At 41.1% G+C, this 23,456-nt stretch overlaps 1 protein-coding gene across 2 annotated transcripts in view; it reads right to left on the reverse strand.

Annotated features, from left to right (window-relative positions):
- Window positions 1-23,456, reverse strand: part of Urb2 (URB2 ribosome biogenesis homolog) — a 38,128-nt gene that overhangs the window by 13,067 nt on the left and 1,605 nt on the right. For both annotated transcript variants that reach the window (XM_059263833.1, XM_059263832.1), the window contains 4 exons: window positions 22,844-22,982; window positions 19,390-19,566; window positions 13,925-17,252; window positions 9,968-10,128 (listed from right to left, as the gene is read on the reverse strand). In XM_059263833.1, the coding sequence (XP_059119816.1) occupies window positions 9,968-10,128; window positions 13,925-17,252; window positions 19,390-19,566; window positions 22,844-22,969 (3,792 nt within the window). In that variant the 5' untranslated portion in view covers window positions 22,970-22,982. The remainder of the gene's footprint in view (window positions 1-9,967; window positions 10,129-13,924; window positions 17,253-19,389; window positions 19,567-22,843; window positions 22,983-23,456) is intronic.

Genomic DNA, 23,456 nt, shown 5'->3' on the forward strand with positions numbered 1-23,456 from the left:
TGGCACACTAGGTAGCTGCCTTAAAACCTACTCAGGCTTCTACTGTTCTCTGAAGAAGCAGTCAGCCTCACATCCGAATCGTCATTGTTGGCAGATTTGGTGAGACAACTGGGAATTCTTAAAGAGGGGATTTAGTAAAAGAGAGAGATTTTTTTTTCCCCACATTAAAAACTGGGTAACACTATTACAATGGAGAGAGTTAGGTCTCTATGATTACACAATGCACAGTTTGAAAATGGAATAATTAGATGAGAGGATAATTAATTTTGATGGGATTTAATGTAATGTCAATTATAAACATTATCTGTTTGATCACTTTTGTTTTATCATTTAAAAGGTTGGTTAATATGAGTGCCAAGGTTTTAGAAAAACTTATTAAAACGGATCATAGACATATTCAAACCTAGACGGAGAAATTTAAAGGAGAACCAATCTCAGCATTGCATTATAAGGTTAGAGAAGAACAGACTAAGGTTTTCAAATAGCCAACCTTAATTCATCCAGTAACCTTACAGGAACTGCCAAATGATAGATATCCTCAAGACAGTATAAGAGCTGAATGGACTCCTGTGCAAATGTTAAACTTTGCAAGGAAGTGATACTCTCATATGGCATGCATTCACCTTTTGTGAAGCAGATGTTAAACTCGTGGACAACTTGTAATAGAATTATCCCTCGGGACTGGAGAAACTTGGTTATAGCAGTCTTGGAGGCTGGTCCTCAATAACTGTGGAGGACCTGGTGGAAAAATGAGGCTAAGACCACTGAACAAAAAAGTAGGGTTAGAGGTATGGAAATCTCCCAAGACCAACTTCTTGGAAAGGGAGATTATGCTAATGTATAAAGGCAATCTCTACATGATGATCACACCCTTGCTTTATGCTACACAGAAGCCTTGAATGCTTGGGACAGAATTGAAGAAGTAGGAAAGAAAATCGAGTCATTTACTAAAGTTATGAAGGGCCCAAAAGAAACCTTCACTGACTTCTTACAAAGACTGACTTCAGCAGTAAACAGAATGATACTAAATTTAGAAGCTAGACAAATAATAATTGAATTTCTGGCTTTTGAAAATGCTAATGCACAATGCAAAAGGATAATTGGGTCATTAAAGGCAAGATCAGCACCCTTAGAGGAACGGATCTGAGATACAATCAATATTGAATCTCATGACTATGATGATGCTTGTATAGGCAAGGTGATTTCCAGAGGTTTGAAGAAAAATCAAAATGTCAAATGTTTCAATGGAGGTAAACAAGGTCACCTAAAAAGAGATTGTAAACAAGGTGTTCCTAGAAACAATGTTTTTTTCCCAAGAATAATCTCAATAGAACATCCTTCCGTTCTGGATTATGCAGAAGGTGTGGCAAAGGCAGACATTGGACTAATGAATATAGATCAACAAGGGACAGTCAAGGTAACTCTTTGCCATCAGGAAACGCCTTGAGGGGCCTCTCACAGGCCCCCATGTCAAATTCCATTCAGTCATTTCCTGTCATCATGGAGGAAACTCCTTACCAGAGCAATTTAAGAACCTAATATCAGCCGGGCAGTGGTGGTGCACGCCTTTAATCCCAGCACTCGGGAGGCAGAGCCAGGCGGATCTCTGTGAGTTCGAGGCCAGCCTGGGCTACCATGTGAGTTCCAGGAAAGGCGCAAAGCTACACAGAGAAACCCTGTCTCGAAAAACCAAAAAAAAAAAAAAAAAAAAAAAAAAAAAAAAGAACCTAATATCTATTGTAAAAAACCATACTGCTCTGGATGATAAAACAGCTATAGAAGAAAGAACAAAGAATTCAAGAGAAACCATAAAGCAAATATTTTGGCAAACTTCTATAAATGAACAAAGACCAAAATTAAAAATACGAATAAATGACATCATCATTGAAGGTCTTGTAGACACAGATACGGATGTACCAATAATTGTACCAAAATCTTGGCATCCAAATTGGCTTCTTCAGGAAGTAAATGTTCAGCTTTTAGGGACAAACATTATCTCAGGTAAAACAGAGTGTGAGATGGGTCTAATTGAATGTACAGGGCCAGAAGGACAGAGAGGAAAATTAAAGCCATATGTGAGTAATATAGCAATGAATTTGTGGGGACGTGATTTGTTACAGCAATGGAACACCCAGATTAACATTCCTCCAATCTCAGAAACAAACCATAAATTAATGTATGTTTCTGGGGAAAATATTAGAAGGTATTATAAAGAACAGTCACCAACCATTCAGGTTGTACAAGAACAAGGCACAACAGCTGCTGATCTTTCAAAGGCATCAACAGCCCTACTTTTAAAATAGTTAACAGACAAGCTTGTATGGGTTCAGCAATGGCCTTTAACATCAGAGAAACTGCAGGCTTTAGAACAGTTGGTACAGGAGCAGCTAAATGCTCAGCATACTGAAGAGTCAACCAGTCCTTGGAATTATCCTGTATTTGTTGTTAAAAAGAAATCTGGAAAATGGAGAAGGGTAACAGATCTAAGAGCTGTTAATAAGGTGATTCAACCAATGGGCTCTCTACAGTCTTGAATTCTTTTGCCTTCTCTGTTACCTAAAGAATGGTCTCTGATAGTTATTGATTTAAAAGACTGTTTCTTCACTATACCTTTACAAGAAAAAGAAAAATTTGCCTTCACAATGCCTATTTATAATAACTTTCAGCCTGTTAAAAGATATTAATGGAAAGTTCTCCCACAGGGCATGTTAAATAGCCCCACCCTGTGCCAATATTTTGTAAGTTAGCCATTGGAAATGATATGTAAACAATTTTCTCAATCTATAGTTTACCATTACATAGACAACATCTTACTAGCTGATTCAAATGTAGATACTTTAGAATGTTTGAAGAAGTAAAGAAAATTTTGTCTTGTTAGAGATTACAAATTGCTCCTAAAAAAAAAAAAAATACAAAGAGGAGATTCTATTAATTATTTAGGATATAAAATAGGTCTACAAAAAACTAGACCCCAAAAGATGCAAATTAGGAGAGATCAATTGTGGACTCTTAATGGCTTTCAAAGACATTTCCTATCTACAGCCCACTATTGGAGTAGAAAATTAAGAACTGATTAATTTGTTCAAAACCTTAAATGGGGACAAGGATTTAAATAATCCAAGAGAATTATCAACTGAAGCTAAGAGAGAATTGCCTTTGGTAGAAAAGAAATTACAGGTGCACATGTGGATCATTTGGATCCAGAGCTTGATTGCATTCTGGTAATCTTCCCTTCTAAGCATTCTCCTACAGGAATATTAATGCAGAGGGAAGATATTATCTTAAAATGGATCTTTTTACCACATAAAGAGTAAAAAAATAAATAAATAAAAACTTATGTGGAAAATGTCTCTGAGTTGATTCTAAAAGAAAATTTGAGACTTTGTCAATAAGCAGAAATAGACCCAGCAGAAAATGTAGTACCTTTTACTAATGATGAAATTGACAAATTATGGGCAGAAAGTGAACCTTGGCAAAGAACTTGCAGAGAGAGGTTAACAACAAATATCCCAAAAGAAAGAGAATTCAATTTATAAAGAGAACTGAATCCTTCCTTGCATTGTATGGGGAACACCAATGTCTAGAGCCCCTACATTTTATACTGATGCAAACACATCAGGAAAGGCAGGTTATAAATCAGGAAATTTAAGTAAAATGGCTCAAAGCCCTTATGATTCTGTCCAAAAGTCAGAATTATATGCTATTCTGATGGTATGAATGGATTTTACAAAACCTCTTAACATAGTTACTGACTCTTAGTATGCAGAAAGAGTTGTTTTACACATTAAAACTGCTAAATTTATTCCTGATGGGTCAGAGTTAACTTTGATATTTACTCAGTTACAAGAAATAATCAGGAATAGGAAACATCCCTTATATATAACACACATCTGATCCCATTTGGGTCTGCCAGGCCCTCAAGCACAAAGTAATGAAAAAATTGGTCAATTATTGATAAGACATGTGCTGGAGGCCTCAGAATTTCATAAAACAAACAAACAAACAAACAAAAAACATGTCAATAGCAAGGGTTTGAAAAAGGATTTAAAAAAAAAAAAGAAAAAGGATTGTCCTTCACTTGGTAACAAGTCAAAGAAATTATAAGAAAATGTCCTACTTGTTCTTTATAAACCAAACTCCATTACCTGCAGGAATGGAGTACCAAAGGGTACTCAAAGGAATGAAATCTGGTGGGTGGATGTGTTTCATTTTGTAGAATTTGGAAAATTAAATTATGTACACCATACAATTGATACCTATTCAGGATTTCAATGAGTGACTGCTTTGAGTTTTAAAAAGGCTGATTCTATATTCACATGTATGAAAGAAGTTGTGGCCATCATGGGTATACCTGTACAAATTAAAACTGACAATGCTCCAGCATATGTCTCTGGTAAAATGAAAGTTTTTTGCTTTTTACAATATAAAGCATATTACAAGTATACCACACAACCCTACAGGGCAAGCAGTCATGGAAAGCTAAATAAACAGAAAAGGGGTAATAAAAGATCCCCAGAAATAGATTGCATAATGCTTTATTAACTTTGAATTTTCTAAATGCTAATGAGAAAGGAACAACAGCTGCAGAGAGACATTGGATAATAGAAGAACTATGGAATTAAATCAGCCTGTATACTTTAAAGGTGTGCTGACCTCAGAATGGAGACCAGGATATGTGTTGCGTTGGGGAAGAGGTTTTGCTTTTGTTTCTTCAGGAGAAGAAAAGCTATGGATACCATCAAAATTGATAAAGGTTCAATTTGAACAAGAGAGACCTCTTAATTAGAAGAGATGATAGTTCATCAAACAGCATGGCCATTCAATCTAAACTAACTTATAAGATTAACAAATGCTTCTCATTTGATCAGATATAACTTGCCAAAAGGGAGTCTCCCCAAAGTTAGGGTTGGGGTAGGGTTTTGTTTTTGTCTTTTCAGGAGAATAAAGGCATCCAGCTAAGGAATCTGAAGACCACTGAATAAATGACACATTTGAAGAAAAAGGACAAATCATCAAAAAAAAAAAAAAGTTCCAAGAAAAAGGAGTAAATGGCCTATTGATATATCACATTCTCAACAGGATAAAATTTCCTAAATCCTTCCAATTGTTTGTTTCTGCTGTTCTCTATAGACACATAATGCAAATGGTCTTTTGTAGTCCCAGTTCAATTGAAAATTAAAGCTGGCTTTGAGGTTGAAGTGTGGCTCTTTCTTCTCTAAACCCAAGCATGCTTGTTAAAGGAAAATGCAAAATCTCAGTATCATGTCAGAAGAGCCACCTGATACGGGACAGAAGAAAAACCAAAATTAAGGGACTATTCTATTGGTACTGATCTCATGATCCTTTGGTTTTATTTTGACTATTTAAAACTTTTCTTTAAGGTGTGACTATTATCTCAAAATTCATTAAGATCAATATATGTGTGTATATATATGTACATTTTAAACTTTTTTGTCATGACATTAATGGTCATATAGAGTACTAATTCTAGAAAAAGGCTTCACCTAGCTTCCTGTATATGATTTCAGGTTTGAGCCTCTATCAAAAACTAGGAATTAGCCGGGCGGTGGTGGCGCATGCCTTTAATCCCAGCACTCGGGAGGCAGAGCCAGGCGGATCTCTGTGAGTTCGAGGCCAGCCTGGGCTACCAAGTGAGTTCCAGGACAGGCGCAAAGCTACACAGAGAAACCCTGTCTCGAAAAACCCAAAAAAAAAAAAAAAAAAAAAAAAAAAAAACAAAACAAAACAAAAAAAACAAACAAACTAGGAATTAAGTTTTTGTACTCTGGATGTACATAATAAATACTGATCCTTTAACTTCTTTGAAATCTGCTGCATATGACATTTAAAACATTAGTTTTCTGTAGTGAACCAAGACTATGCCTAACAGTGATCTTTGAAGTCTCCAAAAGGATGATGGGGGCCCACAACTATGATTCCACGTATACTATGATAATGCCACTAAGCCAACAAACACCACACAAAGATTGGCTTTGGACTACAAACTGCTCAGGACAATTTCAAGATGGCTAGCTGATATGATCCAGCCTCATAGACTACTCTAGCCAAAACTTGAGACAAGCCCTGCACTTTCCCATTTCTCAGAGACTGGACAACAAATGATAGCGCTACCTCTCCCAGGACTTGACAACCCATATTTTTCTTTTCAGGATCCCTTAAAGATGCTGTCGCCCTCAGACAGCAGGAAACTTAAGGACACGACACCCACATTCCCAACAAGTGGGGTGGGTGGTTTTTGGTCGTTCAATGGGTTATGGATATTTGTCATCGTTTAGGGTGGTCAGTTACAAGTTGTTATTGGTAATGGTCAGGAAAAAAAGTTGAACAAAGGAGATTAGATTCAGAGTTCTTATTTTGAAAAGAAAAAAGGGGGATATAAATATGATAGGATAAAAGGGTAAATTATTGAGTTGACTTTTAAAAAGAAACTACTTGTTTTAAATATTTCACACTGATATGGATCTTCATATATTGATACAAATTTGAGATTATTTTTGTTAGAACATACTGTACATACATTTCTTTTTTTTTTTTTTTTAATTTTTGGTTTTTCGAGACAGGGTTTCTCTGTAGCTTTGCGCCTTTCCTGGAACTCACTCTGTAGCCCAGGCTGGCCTCGAACTCACGGAGATCCGCCTGGCTCTGCTTCCGGAGTGCTGGGATTAAAAGCGTGCACCGCCACCACCACCTGGCTGTACATACATTTCTAATCTTGTTCAAGGTATTGTACCTATACATCTCATTTAACAATGTAATACAAATTGGTAGTCCTTGAAAGTTGTTATTAAAAATTATTTAGGATAATAAAGAAATGCAGGTTAGTAATTAGTCACCTATTACAATTGAACTTGTTGTCATATTAGGTATGTTTTCAAGGCCAAACAGATATATTTTAGATAGACAGGTTGTCTTCAAATACTTCAGCAATCTACAAAATATGGCATTTAAGATGTTTTAATAACATAGGTTCTTTCTTTTTTATGACAATGAGACCTGTCTGCTCTTGGCAGCACCGATCTATTTCAGAGATGATGGGCATCGAAGAAAGTTCCCATGGAGTTTACTTTGTGGCAAAAGGTAGCCACTGGGCAAGAAAATGTCCTTGCCTCAACTGCTGACAGTATGCTGTCCAAATAGGACAAGCAGGACACAAAAAGAAGTGACTGCTGAACTTTGCTAAGACAAGGCGGGACTATCCTTCATATATCCTGCTTCACAAAAAAGTCTGTCAGATATTCCAGGCCTGTAGGCCGAAGATGGCTGCCCCAACATTACAGAGGAACCCTGGGTGACTGTCCAGGCAGCCCGCTGTTTCTGTCATTTCTCACATTTTTTTTAGAGGCCACTTGCTTGCACTTCCTGTTTACTCAATTAATATTATTTCTTTCTTGGGTCTCTGAGGGAGTTGAAGACTAGACAGTTATAGTTTTCCTTGTTGACCAAACTCAGAAAAGAAATTCACTAAAGAAGTGTAAAGTGTATAAGGTTGAGAGACATCAAAAGATAGTTTTAGATGGTAAAGCAAGTTAGGATAGAAAGTTAATTAGGTATAAGACTTTGGACTCACCAAGATAGGATATATAATGGAGTATTTTCTCTGAATTTGTCAAATGCAAATGGACCAGACACTGTTGACGTATTTATTGCCTTTGTATATTGTATATAGTTCTCGTACTTATTGTATATAATTTTTCTTACATCAGTTATATCCTTTTTTATTTTAGACAAAAAAGAGAAAATGTGGTGACATTTGGTTTGTGCTCTAACAAATAAAGCTTGCCTGAAGATCAGAGGGCAGAGCTAGCCACTAGATAACCATAGAGGCCAGGCACTGGTGGCACACACCTTTAATCCCAGCACTCAGAGGCAGAGGCAGACATGTCTGAGTTCAAGGCCACCCTGGGCTACACAAGATTGATCCAGTCTAAAACAGAAACAGAGACAGGCAGTGGTGGCACACACCTTTTGGTATCTCATCCCTTTAATCCTAGCACTAGGGAGGTAGAAACAGGAAGTGATATGGCTGGGTGGAGAGAGGAATATAAGGGAGAAGACAGGAGCTCAGCTCTCTCCCTTCAGACTGAGGATTCAGTAGACATAAGAAGTCTCTCTGGTGGCTGGTTCCTTTACTGATCTTTCAGCTTTTACCCCGATATCTGGCTCTGGATTTTTATTAAGACCAATTAGGATTCATGCTACAGGCAAGGACCTACTTTTACTAAATGCTTCACAAACAAAGGCCTGGCCTTCTGCCCTGCTTCTCAGCTTCACAACAGCCTCTTTCTCCCTTAATACTGTGAAGCCACACAACCCCAGCCAGATCCTAATTTCTGCCCTGTGCACTCTTCTCTGTCTTCTCTTGACTGCACACACCTGCAAATCTATCTGTTCTTAATTTCCTGCTTACCAACAGGATACATCTACCTATTGAGGCTTTGGTGCCCATTCATTCTCTCACAATTGTACACCTTCTGCCCCAGGAGACTAACAAACTTCTATTCTTCATTCTTCAATACTCAGTTCAAGTTTCCCTTGTCTAATAATTCTTAGATTAATTCATTTAATGAAAACTTGGGGGCTATTTTATCCAAGTCACTTGCTGAATGGAAGCCCAGAGACCCAGAGTCCTTCTCAAAGCTGGGCCCCAATTGTGTTATAAAGATACACAATTTAAGTTCCAGAGATAGGCAAGTGTAGCAGGCAGCTGGTGGGGATGATGCAGGTCCTCAGGCTCCTAGGTATGGGTCTGAACTGTTCCTGTGCCCCTCCACAGAATTCATACTTACCCCTTAATTCTCCTCTAATCTAGATCAAAAACCCAATCCTAGGTATTATCAGTAGCCAGGAATCAAGAAGCCACTAATGAGGCTGGACAAAGTAGTATACACCTATATTTACAGTACTTGAAAGGCTGAGGCAAGAGATTATAAATTCAGGACCTGGGCTGCAATGGTAAGACCCTAGGTGAGAGGTGGGGGGGGTGGGGGTGTGAAGAGGAGGAAAAGAAGCAGCAGCAGCAGCAGCAGCAGCCAACAGCAGTCTATGGAGGTCTTTTTCCTCAAGCACCACTGGGAACAGCTGACCAGATAGTACCCACAATCATCCTGACATGTGAGCTCTGTAAGGCATTCTAAATGGAAGTGCACTGGGCTTATCAACTGAGAGCCCAAATGCTTCTTTTTTTTTTTTTTTTTTCAGTGTTGGGGTTTGAACCCAGGGCCTCATGAATGCAATACCAACTGAGCTATATACCCAGAGTGTGTAGGTACACACACACACAATTCTTAAGTTCTGGCCTATAGCTGTTTCACCATATCAAGTACTTTTCAAAAGTGTGTGAGGGCAATTCTTTGAGAAGCCCACAAACACGTTCTTACAAATCTTATTTTTTCATAAGTGTCTCTTTTAATCTTCATTCTAAACTCTTAATAATGTTTCCAAAAGAACTGTGATAGATAAACTTATACTTTTATTTGGTCTTTATAATATTTAGCATCTTACGTAATAAGAGCATACATTTGTAATTCTGAAGAAATTGCCGGGGCTGGAGAGATGGCTCAGAGGTTAAGAGCACTGACTGCTCTTCCAGAGGTCCTGAGTTCAATTCCCAGCAACCGCATGGTGGCTCACAACCATCTGTAATGAGATCTGGCACCCTCTTCTGACCTGCAGACATACATGCAGGCAGAACATTGTATACATAATAAATAAATAAATTAAAAAAAAAAAAAAAAAAAAAAGAAATTGCCCTGTGAAAAATAAAGACTCTTCAGTGGAAGCTAGAAAGTCCACAACTGGGCTCCCACCCACAGGCTCCTGCTCTGCCTCCACTCTCAGCCAAATTTGTCTGCCTAGTTTTAAAAGTGACACAAAATTTCAAACAATCCTTCCTTTCACCTGGAGTGAACACCACTTTAGGCCTAAACAAAAGAAAGAAGCTATCCACCTGTAGATCAGACCTCCACGCCTGTGTGACGTCCAGCCCCTGAAGAATAGACTGCAGTACGATCCCAAAGTGTTCTGTTGTCCCAGCCTCAAACATCTGGTTGAGCAGGGCTTCTAAGTGAGGCTCAATATCCTGAGTGACTAGAGCAGGAACGCCTGGACCTGGGGGAAAAGATGCCAAAACTGTTAAGATCTGACTGATAAGTGATAATGAAATACAAAGTGGCCATATGATGACACCATGCAGCCATTAATAACATGAGTTGAGGAGTGTAATAGTACAACTAAATCCTGGTGAAAAAAGCAGAATAGATGCTCATCGTGGTACCTTCTCTTACCCAGAGCATGCACACAGAAAATGTCAATATGCTCAGGTTAGCTCTGGACCACAGCAGACACATGACTGTTTTTATCTTTTTATCTCCCTTATTCAATCAGTTATGGGTATAGAAGTGGAGTATTTTTACATGCCTAGGTGTGGGCAGCCAGACCAACCCTAGATTTTCTTAGAGGGCCTGATGAAAGGACAAAGTGAATTTTAAATTCTGTATCCTTGTCCAGGAGTAGATTTGGCAAGGCTGGTATAAAGCTAAAGCCAATGCCTCAAAAGAGTCAAAGTTACAGCTTCTGGGGACCCAAACTCTTTTCCCCTGTGCTGTTGTTATCAGTCCTAAAGCAGCTGTGTCTGAGGTATCCAATGTTCTCTTTGCCAACACTGTCTAACTTAGCTCTCTTCTGAACTTGGCCACCCACCCCCATACCTACCTCTGCAAATAGTATGTATGATGCTGCATCTCTTAATAAACTTGCTTGGCATAAGTCATTAGTTTATGCAAGAACTCCCGGGCCCAGCTACTGCTTTTGTCTTCTTTATTTCTCATCCCCAGTCTTCCCACTCAACACCTCGCTCTTCAGGTCACCCTGCTGGTTCGGGTCACTCAGAAGTGTCGAAAAGATAAAAAGAACCTTGACATTCCTGGGACTGTCTACTAGGTCCATCAGGTGTTTTCTGGAACCTCCACGACCTACAATCTTACAATAAAGTCCAAGGCAGGGTATTCAAGGCCCTTCAACATTGACCTGTGCATCCTTCATGTGTTTCAGACTGCCACATACCACCAGAACACCTTCTGCCTCTCCATCTGTGTTATTTACAATCAGGAAGATGGAGATTGGGGGCTCTTGACGGATTAAGTCATAGGCTCTTATCTTCTACAACCTGCAAGACCTAGATTCACAGCCTCTTTCAGCCCCAACTTGCCATCAGTAAAATGAACACATCAGCAAAGATGCCTGTCACTGGCAAACAAAAGGATAGAGAACCTATTGGAGAGCCTCTCCAGGAGGGCTTACCACCTACATTTGCCTGGCTGGACTTCAAGGCCACTTTCACTTGGTTTACATGTATCCTCTAAGCCCCAGTCTCACATTCAGGTTGGGGTTTTGTATTCCATATTCTCTCTTCTGCAACCTCTATGGATATCTGTTAATAAAGCCCAAATCAGCCTGAGCACAGATAGTCCTAGAGAAAAGGCCAGCTCTAAAGCACTGGCTTCCCCAACTCCACTAAGGCAATCTATTCTATTGCCTGAATGCATTCTTCATAAAAGTTCCTGTTTATGAAATGCCCCCTTAGCACCACTGGAGGGCAGGGGCATCTCCACAAGCCATCATATTGCTACCTTTCAGCTCTTCAAAGCAACCTTCAGGTTATGTTCCCTTCCTTCCCCAGTGTCTTGGGCCCCACCTCACTTGGTATTTCCTCCAGACTGCTCACTACTCCAGCACATCACTAGACAGTCTGATGGTTCAGATATGTGAACATGCTAGACCCACTTTATGTGAGGCTCTGTTCCAGAGGTCTGAGGTACCACAGGTCCAGGGATATAAAAGTGAGGCTTAGAACTGCCTCATCTCACTAGATGTAGGGAAAGGGAATGCAGAAGTTCTGCTTAACAAACTGACAGCAGCCACAGTTTTAGATGCTAGCTGCCATCTTAAGACACTCACCTGGAATGCTGTCATAAGCTTTAACAAAAATTTGATGTTAGTCCCAGTCAGGGAAGTCCCAATCCCTGAGTTATTAACAGAGAAAGATAGACCATCACAGTCAGGGTCTTTTCAGTTCATTCACACTTGAATCTGAGACAGAAAGGTCTTTGACAGAAAGACAACAGCAGCACTATTCAGTCCACACACCCGAATCTGGTACTGGCCCAGGCACACCAGGTGGCTTCATTTCCTAAAGGTCCCACACCCTTGTAGCTTCTCTATGCAAATCGACACAACACAAACTCTACCCAGCATGTACTCTTACAACACTCCCCAACACCCGTGAAGTCTAACCTCAAAAGACTACCTAATTCCTACCCTAGCCCCCCAGCAACCCTAAAAACTTAAAGGAAAACCTCTGCCACCTGTGATATGTACTGACTAGATACAAGAAGACATCAGGCCTGTTTATCTTTGTCTGCTTTGGGGAGTAACTCTGTTTAACATTTTTTTTTTAAGATTTTATTTTACTTATGTTTGGGTTTTTAGACAAGGTCTCACTATGTAACCTTGGCCTGGAACTGGCTATGCAGACCATGATAGCTTCTGCCTCTGCCTCTGGAGTGCTAGGATTAAAGGCATGTACCACCATTCCCTGCCAAAAAGAATAACTTTATACTGTTACTTAACATTAATATTTTTAGATGTTTCTAAATAATTTTCACAACTATTTCAATGGCTATACAGGAATCCCTAAACCTTTAATCTATAAAACTTCAGGGTCAGTTTTGTGCCAGAAGACATCAGCTCTCTCACGAGTCTGTGACTGAGGTCTTAACTGCCTCAAAGGGTGATCTCATTAAGAGATGACACACTAGGTAAACCTATTCTACTACATATACAAGTTATTGAGCATACTGAATTGGGGTGCCGAGGAAAGCAGATTTCATGTAATTTTCAAAGTTAATCTATAGCACTATAAGCCTGATACAGACGAGTTTCCCCCAGGTGAGATGATCCATTTAAGTCCTCTGTGGCCAGAGCAAATTAAAGGCTAAGAACAAGAACAGTAAACCTTAAAACCAATGAATGGGGGTTGGAGAGATGGCTCAGTGGCTAAGGGCACATAATGTTCACAGAAAACCTAAATTAAGTTCCCAGTCCATGTTAGGCAGCTTACAGCTGTGTAACTCCAGCTCCAGAGAATCAGTAACCTTCTTCTAGACTCTACAGGTACCTTCACTCACATGTGTACAAACCCACACACAAATATACACGCAATTTAAAGAAAAAATTGTAGGTGTGGAATTCGAGATGAGCCAGGTCTACATAATGAGTTCCAGACCAGCCATTACATAGTAAGATTCTGCCTCAAAAAACAAGCATGGATATACACAAAATAATCCCTAAAATATGAAAGGACCTGAGACGACTAGAAGGGTACAGTGTGCACAGGGAAGGGAAAGCTGGAAAGGTGACTGCTTATATATGCCAATATAGAAAGAGGAAATGATGTCCCAGATGCATGTCTAGGGTGCAAGCTTTCTCATGTGGGACCTGAAATTGCCAGGTACCACCCTGTTCAAGGGGGGTGGCCCAGCCAGTTGTGGTGGTACACACTGGTAAGATATGCTGAAGAGATAGGCATGTGAATCTTAAGAGATGAAGCATGGTAACTTGGCCATGGAGCTCTCATTGACTTAAGCCTCTGCAGCTTCAGGTCAGAAAGAAATACCTTACTGGGCGTGGAGAGATGGCTCAGTGGTTAAGAACACTGGCTGCATGCTCAGAGGATCTAGGTTTGAGTCCTAGCACCAACATGCAGCTCATAACCATCAGTGACTTCAATTCTAGGGAATCTGACACTATCCTTTGGCTTGAGGACACCAGGCATATACACAGTACATAGACATACATGCAGGCAAAACATCCATACACATTGAAAAAAAAACAAAAAACACCTTACCTGTAAGAACTTTCCGCACAGAATGAAAGATGGAAGCAAAAACAGAGCTCTCCTTGGAATGGAGCTCTGGGGCCAAAAGGAACAAGGTTAGAAACTGCAAGGCTGCCTGGAAAGACTGAGTATTCCCTGACAGGGCTGGCAACTCCTCCAGCAACTGAACGTAGACATCCTGGTAAAGGGTCATGTGAGAAAGCAGTGTTCGATCTGTATCTACCACTTGAGCAATTTGGGGCTGTCCTTCCCTGAGGTGTTGGCTCAGGTCTACTTCTAAAAGTGTGGGGACAGCTGAGAGGAGGACTGAAGGCAGGCGGCGGCCTGTAGTCCCAGGCACTAAGCAGAGCTGCAGAATGGCACCCATTTGCATCATGGCCTGCCGCAGCAGCTCAGGTAGTGCTGCTGGTGCCTCCACGAGCTGCCTCCGCTCCTTAACATAAGGCCCCAAACTTTGACACAACTTGGATAAAGCCACCAGAAGCAGTTGCCTGCCCTGAAGGCTCTGGATTTTCAATTCTTTGCTGGAAGCACCCTTACTATACCTTGAGAGTAAGGCAGTGATTTTTCCAAAATTGAGCACCAAGCTAAGCTTTACTTGAATAAGCATCTGCATTAGCTGTTCCAAGAACACCCCTGACACTTCCAGAAGCTGCAGCCAAGCGGAGTCATCCTCTCCAACTTGAAACTCAGTACTGGCTTGCAACAGTGAGGTCAGCACAACTTCAAAGACGTCACTAACATACATGACCCTGAACACAGAGCGGGCATTCCTTCCCCTCTGCAGACCACTGAGGAGCCGGTAGCATGTCGCCAAGAACTGGAGGGCTAGTGGGCTGGAGCAATGTCCCAATGTGGAGACAGCCATGGAGAATAGCAGGAAAAAAAAATGCACGTGGTAAGATGGCAAGAGGCTGTCCAGGCGAAGGGTGGAGATGACTTCTAACAGCTCCAGGAGGTCTTTTAGCTGCTCTTCATCCAGCTTGATAGGAAAACCACTCTTGATCATGGATAGGAAATTCTGGGCAACTTCTCCTCTTGGTTCTATACCTTCAGGTCCAACTTTTGCCAATTTGGTTTCCCAATGAGCCACCAATGTGTGGTAGTCCTTTTCAAAAAGCCAGGGAAGCTGCTGTCTAATAAGACTCAGATCACTATGGGCACCAGAGCATAGTATGCTAGAACATTTTACAATGATACACATCAGGAAAGCAGAATGGAGGGACTGCATCTCTGGAAAGAGAGGGCTGTGGAGGAGGGCTGTGGATACTTTCTCAAGTGTGATATATGGCTCACCATGTGCCAAGCTTTCCTGGGCTTTATTTGCTGGTACAGTTCTTAATAGGACAGTGGCCACATATCTCACATCATCCAAACAAAGGTAGGGTATTAAAACTGTGAGGTTTGATACAATCAAGTGCCAGTGGGCTACAGGATATGTGGACTCATCCATTGTCGACACCTGCCTATCCCAGGCAACTACTGTCTTCTGACTTAAACAGTCTCTACTAGAATCAAGAATGTGGGCAGTGTCATACCTCAAGGTTTGAAGGGCTTCTTTAGACTGGGAACTAGTCTGCATTAGAGTCCTTTTCACCTTCTGCAGGTACAGCTGTTCTAAGCAGTACCTACTCAGAGACTTGGACTGGGCTATACACTTTTCCACCTTCTTCCAAAGCTGTGTTTCCACACCTGGGAGCAGCAAAGGGGGGTTTGAAATATCCAGAGCGGCCCCAACTAGGGGGCCCGCCAGAGAATAATACTGGCTGCAGTGCAAACTGAGGGTAGTGTCCACTTGAGCCCAGGTGTAAGAGAGTAAGAGTGCAGAGTCACTCACCTTCTGCTGCCACAGCTCAGGCTCTGGGCTCCAGAGGTCCAAGAGAAGGCCCAAAAGGGGCTTTACAAGCTCTTTCAGCATCCTCTCCATTATGCACTGGGTCCGTCTGATGATGGGCAGAGGCATGCTGTTGTCCAAACTTGGCATGTTAAACATGATACAGTGTAGCAGAGAGCTCAGTGACAGTGCCTTCAAAGCCATGTCAGTATCACTCTGCAAACAGGGCATGACTAAAGACTGGAACTTATCTAGTACAAGGGACCATGCATCCAGGATCTGACTCAGTGGCAACTCCAAGAGGCATGCACAGAAAGCCATGAAGGGGCCTGAGGCAAGCAAAGGCTGCCTCAGTGCCTCAGCAGCTGGACGGCAGATCACCCCCAAAATCTCCTCAAACAACTGTGGTACCTGTCGGAGCTTGGCATATGTCTGGAAGACAGTGTTAATAAGTACCTCCTGGGCTTTTTTGGCTCGAAATTCTGTTACTTCTGCATCAATCCAAGCTGAAGACAACAGGTCATCTAGGTCTGGCTCTAAAATCAAATGATTCAGAGACATCAAAATCTTGAGGCAGCGAAACCAAGCTGGCACAGGTGCTTGTGAATGGTTGATCAGCAGCTCAGCCACACGGCGGTAGAAGTGGAACTGTGTCTCCCCATGCCGGATCCTGTCAGCAGCCACATTGTAGATGTTGTTGGTGGCCACTGAGTTTAGCAGTTGCTCTACAGCCAGAAGCTCTGTGGTCCAATCTGATAAGGACAGGGCTTCCATTTGCCCCTCTTGCAGGTGGGAAATTTGCAAGCAGCCAAACAACCTGGGGAGAGCCTGAAAACAGAGAAACTGGTTTTCTTCCTTAAGGTATGAATCCAGAAAGAGTCTGTACAATAAGGACACTGAGTTGGCCACAACCAAAGCATGTAGGTCTGACTTGATGTAGTCAGGCTCTACCAGCCTTGTAATCACAGTCTCCATTGGAGTGAGAAGACTCTTCAGAACCCCCATCTTTATGTTCCCTTGGCGCTGTTCCAAGAGCTCCTCCTTATAGGATGAGAGTAAATCATGTCGAAAGACACCGCCTCGAAGAACAGTATCAATCTTACTCCTGATATCTCGGCTCAGTATTTGCTGTAGCTGGCCTTGACCAGGCTGTGTCCATGTGCCCCCCAAAAGCAAATGTCTCAGGACTAGGCAGGGCTGGAGGAGGTGGCTAGTCATATCCACAAAGACACGTCTAGGGTTGGCTTGTTGTTGCTGAAGCTTGAGGTAATGGTCAAGAGCCAGATGAATGACCTCAAATAGCTGGGCTGTCATGGCTCCTTCTGGCTGTCTGCAGACCGACCAGCAGAGCTGGCTCAGCAAGGCCACAATCAGCTCCGGTTTGGCTGTGTAGATGACAGCAAGGGCAGGTGCTGAGAGGATGCCCTGGCAGCAACTCAGGATGGCACCGATATTCCTCTGGGATCCCGAAAGTGAGAACTCTGCTATTCTCTCATTTATGATCTGAGTATTAAGAAAGAAATAAAGATCATGACTACCCTGAAGCTACACTTACTCAGAAAGTATGAAAAAAATCAATCATTCCTCTCCCATTTTGATGAGAAACACCCAGATTTTTCTACCTCTAACATGAACTGACACTTATTTAATGCATCAATAAAAGACAAAGTGTCTGTTCTAATTCCTTTACACATCCATCTCCTGTCAATATCAATTCTGAAAAGGTTTAGTGCCTTTGTAAATTTACCACCAATTCCAAAAGGCTTTGCAAAGCTTAAAAGTCAGCAGTCAATTTTTTTCTTTTCATTTATTCTTCTCATACATCCCAACAGCCTCCTTTCCCTCCACTACTCCCAGCCCCCTCACCCCTGACCTCCCCTTCCCCCCAAATCTACTGCTCCTCTGTTTCCCTTCAGAAAAAATCAGGCATCTCAGGGATATCAACCGAACATGGCATAATAAGATGCAATAAAGACAAGGCAAAACCCCTCATATCAAGACTGGATGAGGCAACCCATAGAAGGAAAAGGTTTAGACCACAAATCCTTAACTCATCTCAGCACTTGAGTCATGACCCTGTGGCCCTATATACATATTTATAGTCATTACATTTTCCTATTAAAAACACCAAAGCAGGGCTAGAGATGTAACTCTGTTGGTAGAGTGCTTGCCTAACATGCTAAAAGCCCTAGGTTCAATCTCCAGCACTACATAAACTGAGTGTGCTAGTGCATGCCTGTAATCTCAGTACTCAAGAGAAATAGGCAGGAAGACCAGAAATTCAAGGTCATCCCTAAATTACATAGCTAATTGGATGCCAGCCTATGATAAATGAGTACCTTTTTTTAAATGTAAATGTAATGTAAAAACCATGTTATACACATTATTTTCAGCTCTCAAAATTCCAAATTCAGACACAAAAGCAGGCAGATCTCAAAATTTACTATTAGGCCAGTGACCTGCTCCCAGTCTTACAAGATCTAAGAATCAAAGCTGCCTGAGGTGCTAAGCTATTAGCAACCTCATGAAACAATTATTATTTCCACTCAAGTAAGTACTGGCTTAAAAAGTTACAGCAAATGTGCTGAATCCTAAGATGTCAACGTATCACCAGTAGCCTCCAGATATTTTATTAAATAGATCAATAAAAAAATTTTTACACAGACCCCAAAGCATAATTTGTGTTCAAGTTGTTTATGTGTCCATTTATTTGAAATGTTGTAAGTATCATTTCTTAAATATAAAGCTACTTTTGATCTTCCTGTCTTGTCTTGAAGGACCACTTAGAATGACCCCATTATTTAATAGTGTCACAATGAAGGGTGTGATCTTAAGCATTACTGGCAGCTTATCTACTTCCTTGTTCTCTGTTCTGTTCCATTCCATTCTGTGAGGCTCTGGCTGAACAGCTCTACAACCAGGCACATCTAGTTTCAAATCCCAACACTGCAACTTACTATTCATCATATGACGGCCAGTTGTATCCTCACACCCTTTGAGCCTGTCATGTACTAAATGCTCATTAGTACTGGTTTTTAATGGCAATTATTATGGCATTTGAAAATATTGTTTTGACAATGAAGTTCAAACTTTTGTGATTTTAATCAAAAACCTTTTGAGATAATTCCTGTCTAGATTATCTTTGATCTCCCTCCAGAAAATTGCATCAAATGTCCGTGTGTGTCAGTGTAGTTAGAATATGGTAGCTACCTTTTCCAGTTACAAAGTAATAAAACTGGCTCTGATGGTACACACCTGTAATCCCAGCACTTGGGTATACAAAGCAGTAAGACCAGGAGTCTGAGAGCAGATAGTAATAAAAACTTGTTCATGGGCCTGACACAGTGGTGCATGTTTTTAATCCCTGCATTCAGGAAACAGAGACATGCAGATCTCTATGAGTTCAAGGCCAGTCTGGTCTACATAGAAAGTTCCAGGACAGCCAGGGCTACATATAGAGGCCCTGTTTCAAAAATAACATTTTCTATTTTGGGATACTATTACTTCTTCTTGCTCTTCCCTCCCCTAACTTGAAATTTCTCACATAGTCACATAAGTGATTCTGAAACAAGTTTAAGCAGTAATAAGAAATTAACAAAGATGCACATAACACAAGTCAATAGAAGAGACCATTATTTACCTTGACAAGAGAAATTTGAAGATTTACAGTCTTTCCATTCTTAAGGAGATTCTGCAATTTCCTGCTATGTAGAATGTTATCTACATAGACCCAGAGCCTTTCAACAATATCTTCCTGCAGTTCAAGTTTTTTCTTATAAAATGCAACCAATGTCTGTCTTGCCCAATCAAGTAAAACCTGGATTTGTAGAAAACATACTGTGTAAATGAACTTCTTACATGAGAGAAAGATTTCCAACATTATAGGGACATACAGCCATGACCAAACTCTATTGCAAGAAAAACAAAAAAAAACAACTTTCTTCAAAACATGTCTGCAGTATCAGTTACCACTGAGGTTGAAACAGGAGGAGCACTTCAGTCTACAAATTCAAGATGAGTCTGGGATCTCCGCAACTGCTTACATATTACCCACAATTCCCTTTTCTTTCTCTCTTCTCCAGCCGAGCAAGACGCCCAAGGGAAAGAAGGCCTAGGGGAAAAAGGTGGCCCACCCCCCACCTCCACCCCCTACAGTCATGAAGAAACAGGAGGCCAAAAAGGTAGTGAATCCTTTGTTTGAGAAAAGGCCTAAGAACTTCAGCATTGGGCAGGACATCAGCCCAAAAGAGATCTCACACACTTTGTCAAACAGCCCCACTACATTAGGCTGCAGCGGCAAAGAGCCATCCTCTATAAGTGGCTCAAAGTACCTCCTGCCATTAACCAGTTCACACAGGCCCTGGACCGGCAAACAGCTACCCAGCAGCTTAAACTTGTACATGCTAGAGACAAAGCAGGAGAAGAAAGCTGCTGGCAAAGGGGACGTCCCAACTAAGAGACCACCTGTCCTCCGAGCGGGGGTCAATACAGTCACCACCTTGGTGAAGAACAAGAAGGCTCAGCTGGTGATGATTCCACGATGTATACCCCATTGAGCTGGTGGTCTTCCTGCCTGCCCTGTGTCGAAAGATGGGGGTCCTCTACTGCATCATCAAAGGAAAGGCCAGGCTGGGGCGGCTGGTCCACAGGAAGACATGCACCGCTGTTGCCTTCACACAGGTTAACTCGGAAGATAAGGGTGCTCTGGCTAAGCTGGTGGAAGCTATTAGGACCAATTACAATGACAGATATGATGAGATCCACCACCACTGGGGAGGCAATGTCCTGTGTGGTGGTATTGTGTTCCCCAAAATATTGTGCACCCTAATAAACTTATCTGGGGTCAGAGAACAGAATAGCCACTAGATACAGAGGCTAGAAAATGGTGGCACTCATGCCTTTAATCCTAGCATTCCAGAGGCAGAAATCCATCCGGATCTCTGTGAGTTCAAGGCCACATTGGAAACAGCCAGGCATGGTGACACACGCCTTTAATCCCAGGAAGTGATGGCAGAAAGCAGAAAGGTATTTAAGGCGTAAGGACCAGGAACTAGCCTGGTTAAGCTTTTAGGCTTTGAGCAGCATAGTTCAGCTGAGATCCATTTGGATGAGGACTCAGAAGCTTCCAGTCTGAGGAAACAGGATCAGCTGAGAAATTGGCAAGGTGAGGTAGCTGTGGCTTATTCTGTTTCTCTGATCTTCCAGTGTTCACCTCAATACCTGGCTCCAGGTTTGTTTTTATTATTAAGATCCTTTAAGATTCATGCTACAGTCCTGGGTCCTAAATCTGTGGCTCGGATTGCCATGCTGGAAAAGGCAAAGGCCAAAGAACTTACCACTAAATTGGGTTAAATGTACACTGCTAAGTTTTCTGTACATAAATTAAAAAAAAAAAAAAGATGAATCTGGACAACATAACAAGATCCTATTTGAAGCAAATAGGCTGAATATGGTTACACATGGCTATTAATATCAGTACTCAGGAAGCTGTGGCCAAAAGAACTCAATTCAATGGCAGCATAAAATGTATAGTGAAAGCATTTTTTTTTTTTTTTTTTTGGTTTTTCGAGACAGAGTTTCTCTGTGCAGTTTTGGTGCCTGTCCTGGATCTTACTCTATAGACCAGGCTGGCCTCGAACTCAGAGATCCGCTTGGCTCTGCCTGCCGAGTGCTGGGATTAAAGGGATATGCCGCTGCCACCTGGTGCATTTTTTTTTTTTAAATCTTCACTTGTATGTTACATAATGATATATGTTTTTAAATCTTGAAATGTTATTAAGGAATAAAAAAGGAAAAACAATGTTGTCTTAGTGTGGAGTCAATGAAAAATTTCAGTGAAATTAACATTATTCATTGGCCCTTTCTAAGAGAAACACAATAAATGTCCACAATGATCACAGAAGAAATCACATATGCAAATCAAAATGGTAATGAGGGATCAGTAAAGAAAAGGAAAAGGGCCAGGCGGTGGTGGTGCACACCTTTAATCCCAGCACTCGGGAGGCAGAGCCAGGCAGATCTCTGTGAGTTCGAGGCCAGCCTGGTCTACAGAGAGAGTTCCAGGAAAGGCGCAAAGCTTTACAGAGAAACCCTGTCTTGAAAAACAAAAAACAAAACAAAACAAAAAAGAAAAGGGAAACGAATGGGAGTCAGAACACTAGGATATGTGTCCTGATTTTCCCAAGACACATGAAGGGTACCTTCTAAATCTATCTCTCAGGAGACATAAGCAAACAGATGCACGAGGGCTTTCTGAGAAGGAGGGTTGTACACATGCAGGTTCCATTATTACAACATGTTTACTCAAGCACAAAACACTGAGAAAAGGTGAGGCCTCAGCTCTCAAAATTGTGTGTGCACGTGTGTGGTATTGTTGTTGTGGATGATGATGCTGGAACCCAGGGCCTCAGGCAAGCTTGGCAAACAATATGACACTGAGTTACACTTATTCTACCCAAGCCCTCACTCAGTTTTACTCTCCTGAAGTGTCAATATGTACAAAGAATGACTAATGTTAAAAGGAAAAAGGATAAGGACATCTTGGGTCTTGATCAAGCCTGCCAGGATTACCCTTTTGTTTCATATTGTGCAGTGCTTACCAGGGACCTAAGAAGCTGCTAAGCTGATTCAAATGTGTAGTAGGTGTGGACACTAGCAGGTCAACTGTTCTACACACTACATCTCAAAACTAACTACTCTAACAATTATGATACAGTTTTGATACATCTCGAGGTGCCTCCTTTAAAATCAGCATTGGGATGTTTGTCAACCCAATTCCATGAGCTTGTCATCCTACTATTGTTTCAATTATCTACTTTTTAGCCACAAAAGCTTAAAAAATATTAATAGAACAACATTATACTTGGTACCTCTCTATTTCTAGCCTGGCCTCATAAAAAAACTAACTCTCCAAGTTCCCAACCTTCAACCTAGCAAACTGAAAGACCTCACTATTTTTTCACTGACATTACTTTTAACTTCCAATGAAGTTTTCTCCCTAACTTGTTTTCTAATCTTTTAAATAAATGTCAATATCTAAGCTGTACATGTAATTATTTGAGATCATAAAAATCTAAGTTTTACATTAAACTTACTTGTTCTTTATTTGGTAGAAAGCACTGATGGGAAATCCAAGCAAAGTGAGCTAGTTTTAGTTTATCTTCCCAGGAAGTTGTCTTGCTTTTAAGCTTAAAGGAAATGCCAGAATAAACAGCAGCCATAGTTACACGTCTTCTACAATTAAAAAGAAGGGAAAATAGTATTATAATAAGACCTAACAAAACAGGCATCAGAAAATGAACACTATCTTTTAAAAAATATTTATGTGTATGTGCTTAAGTGTATGTATGCAAGAGCCCAAGAAGGTAAGAAGAGATCCTTTGAGACTGGAGTACAGACAGTTGTAGCTAGCTGCCACATAGGTGCTAGAAAATGAACCCAGTTCCTCTGCAAGAGCAGTCAGTGCTCTTAACTGCTGAGCCATCTCTCCAATCCCTCACTATACACCTTATATATGGGCACAATTAGGAAGCAGAGGAGGCAGGCAGGTCTCTGGGAGTTCATTGCCAGCCAAGAATACATAGTGAGATGCTGTCTCAAATTTGTGTGTGTGTGTGTGTGTGTGTGTGTGTGTGTGTGTGTGTGTGTGTTTATATTTAATTTGAACCTGGATTTCAGCAAAAGCAGGCAGATGATTATAAATATTCC

Source organism: Peromyscus eremicus, chromosome 5, assembly GCF_949786415.1.
Source record: "Peromyscus eremicus chromosome 5, PerEre_H2_v1, whole genome shotgun sequence".
NCBI lineage: Eukaryota > Metazoa > Chordata > Mammalia > Rodentia > Cricetidae > Peromyscus > Peromyscus eremicus.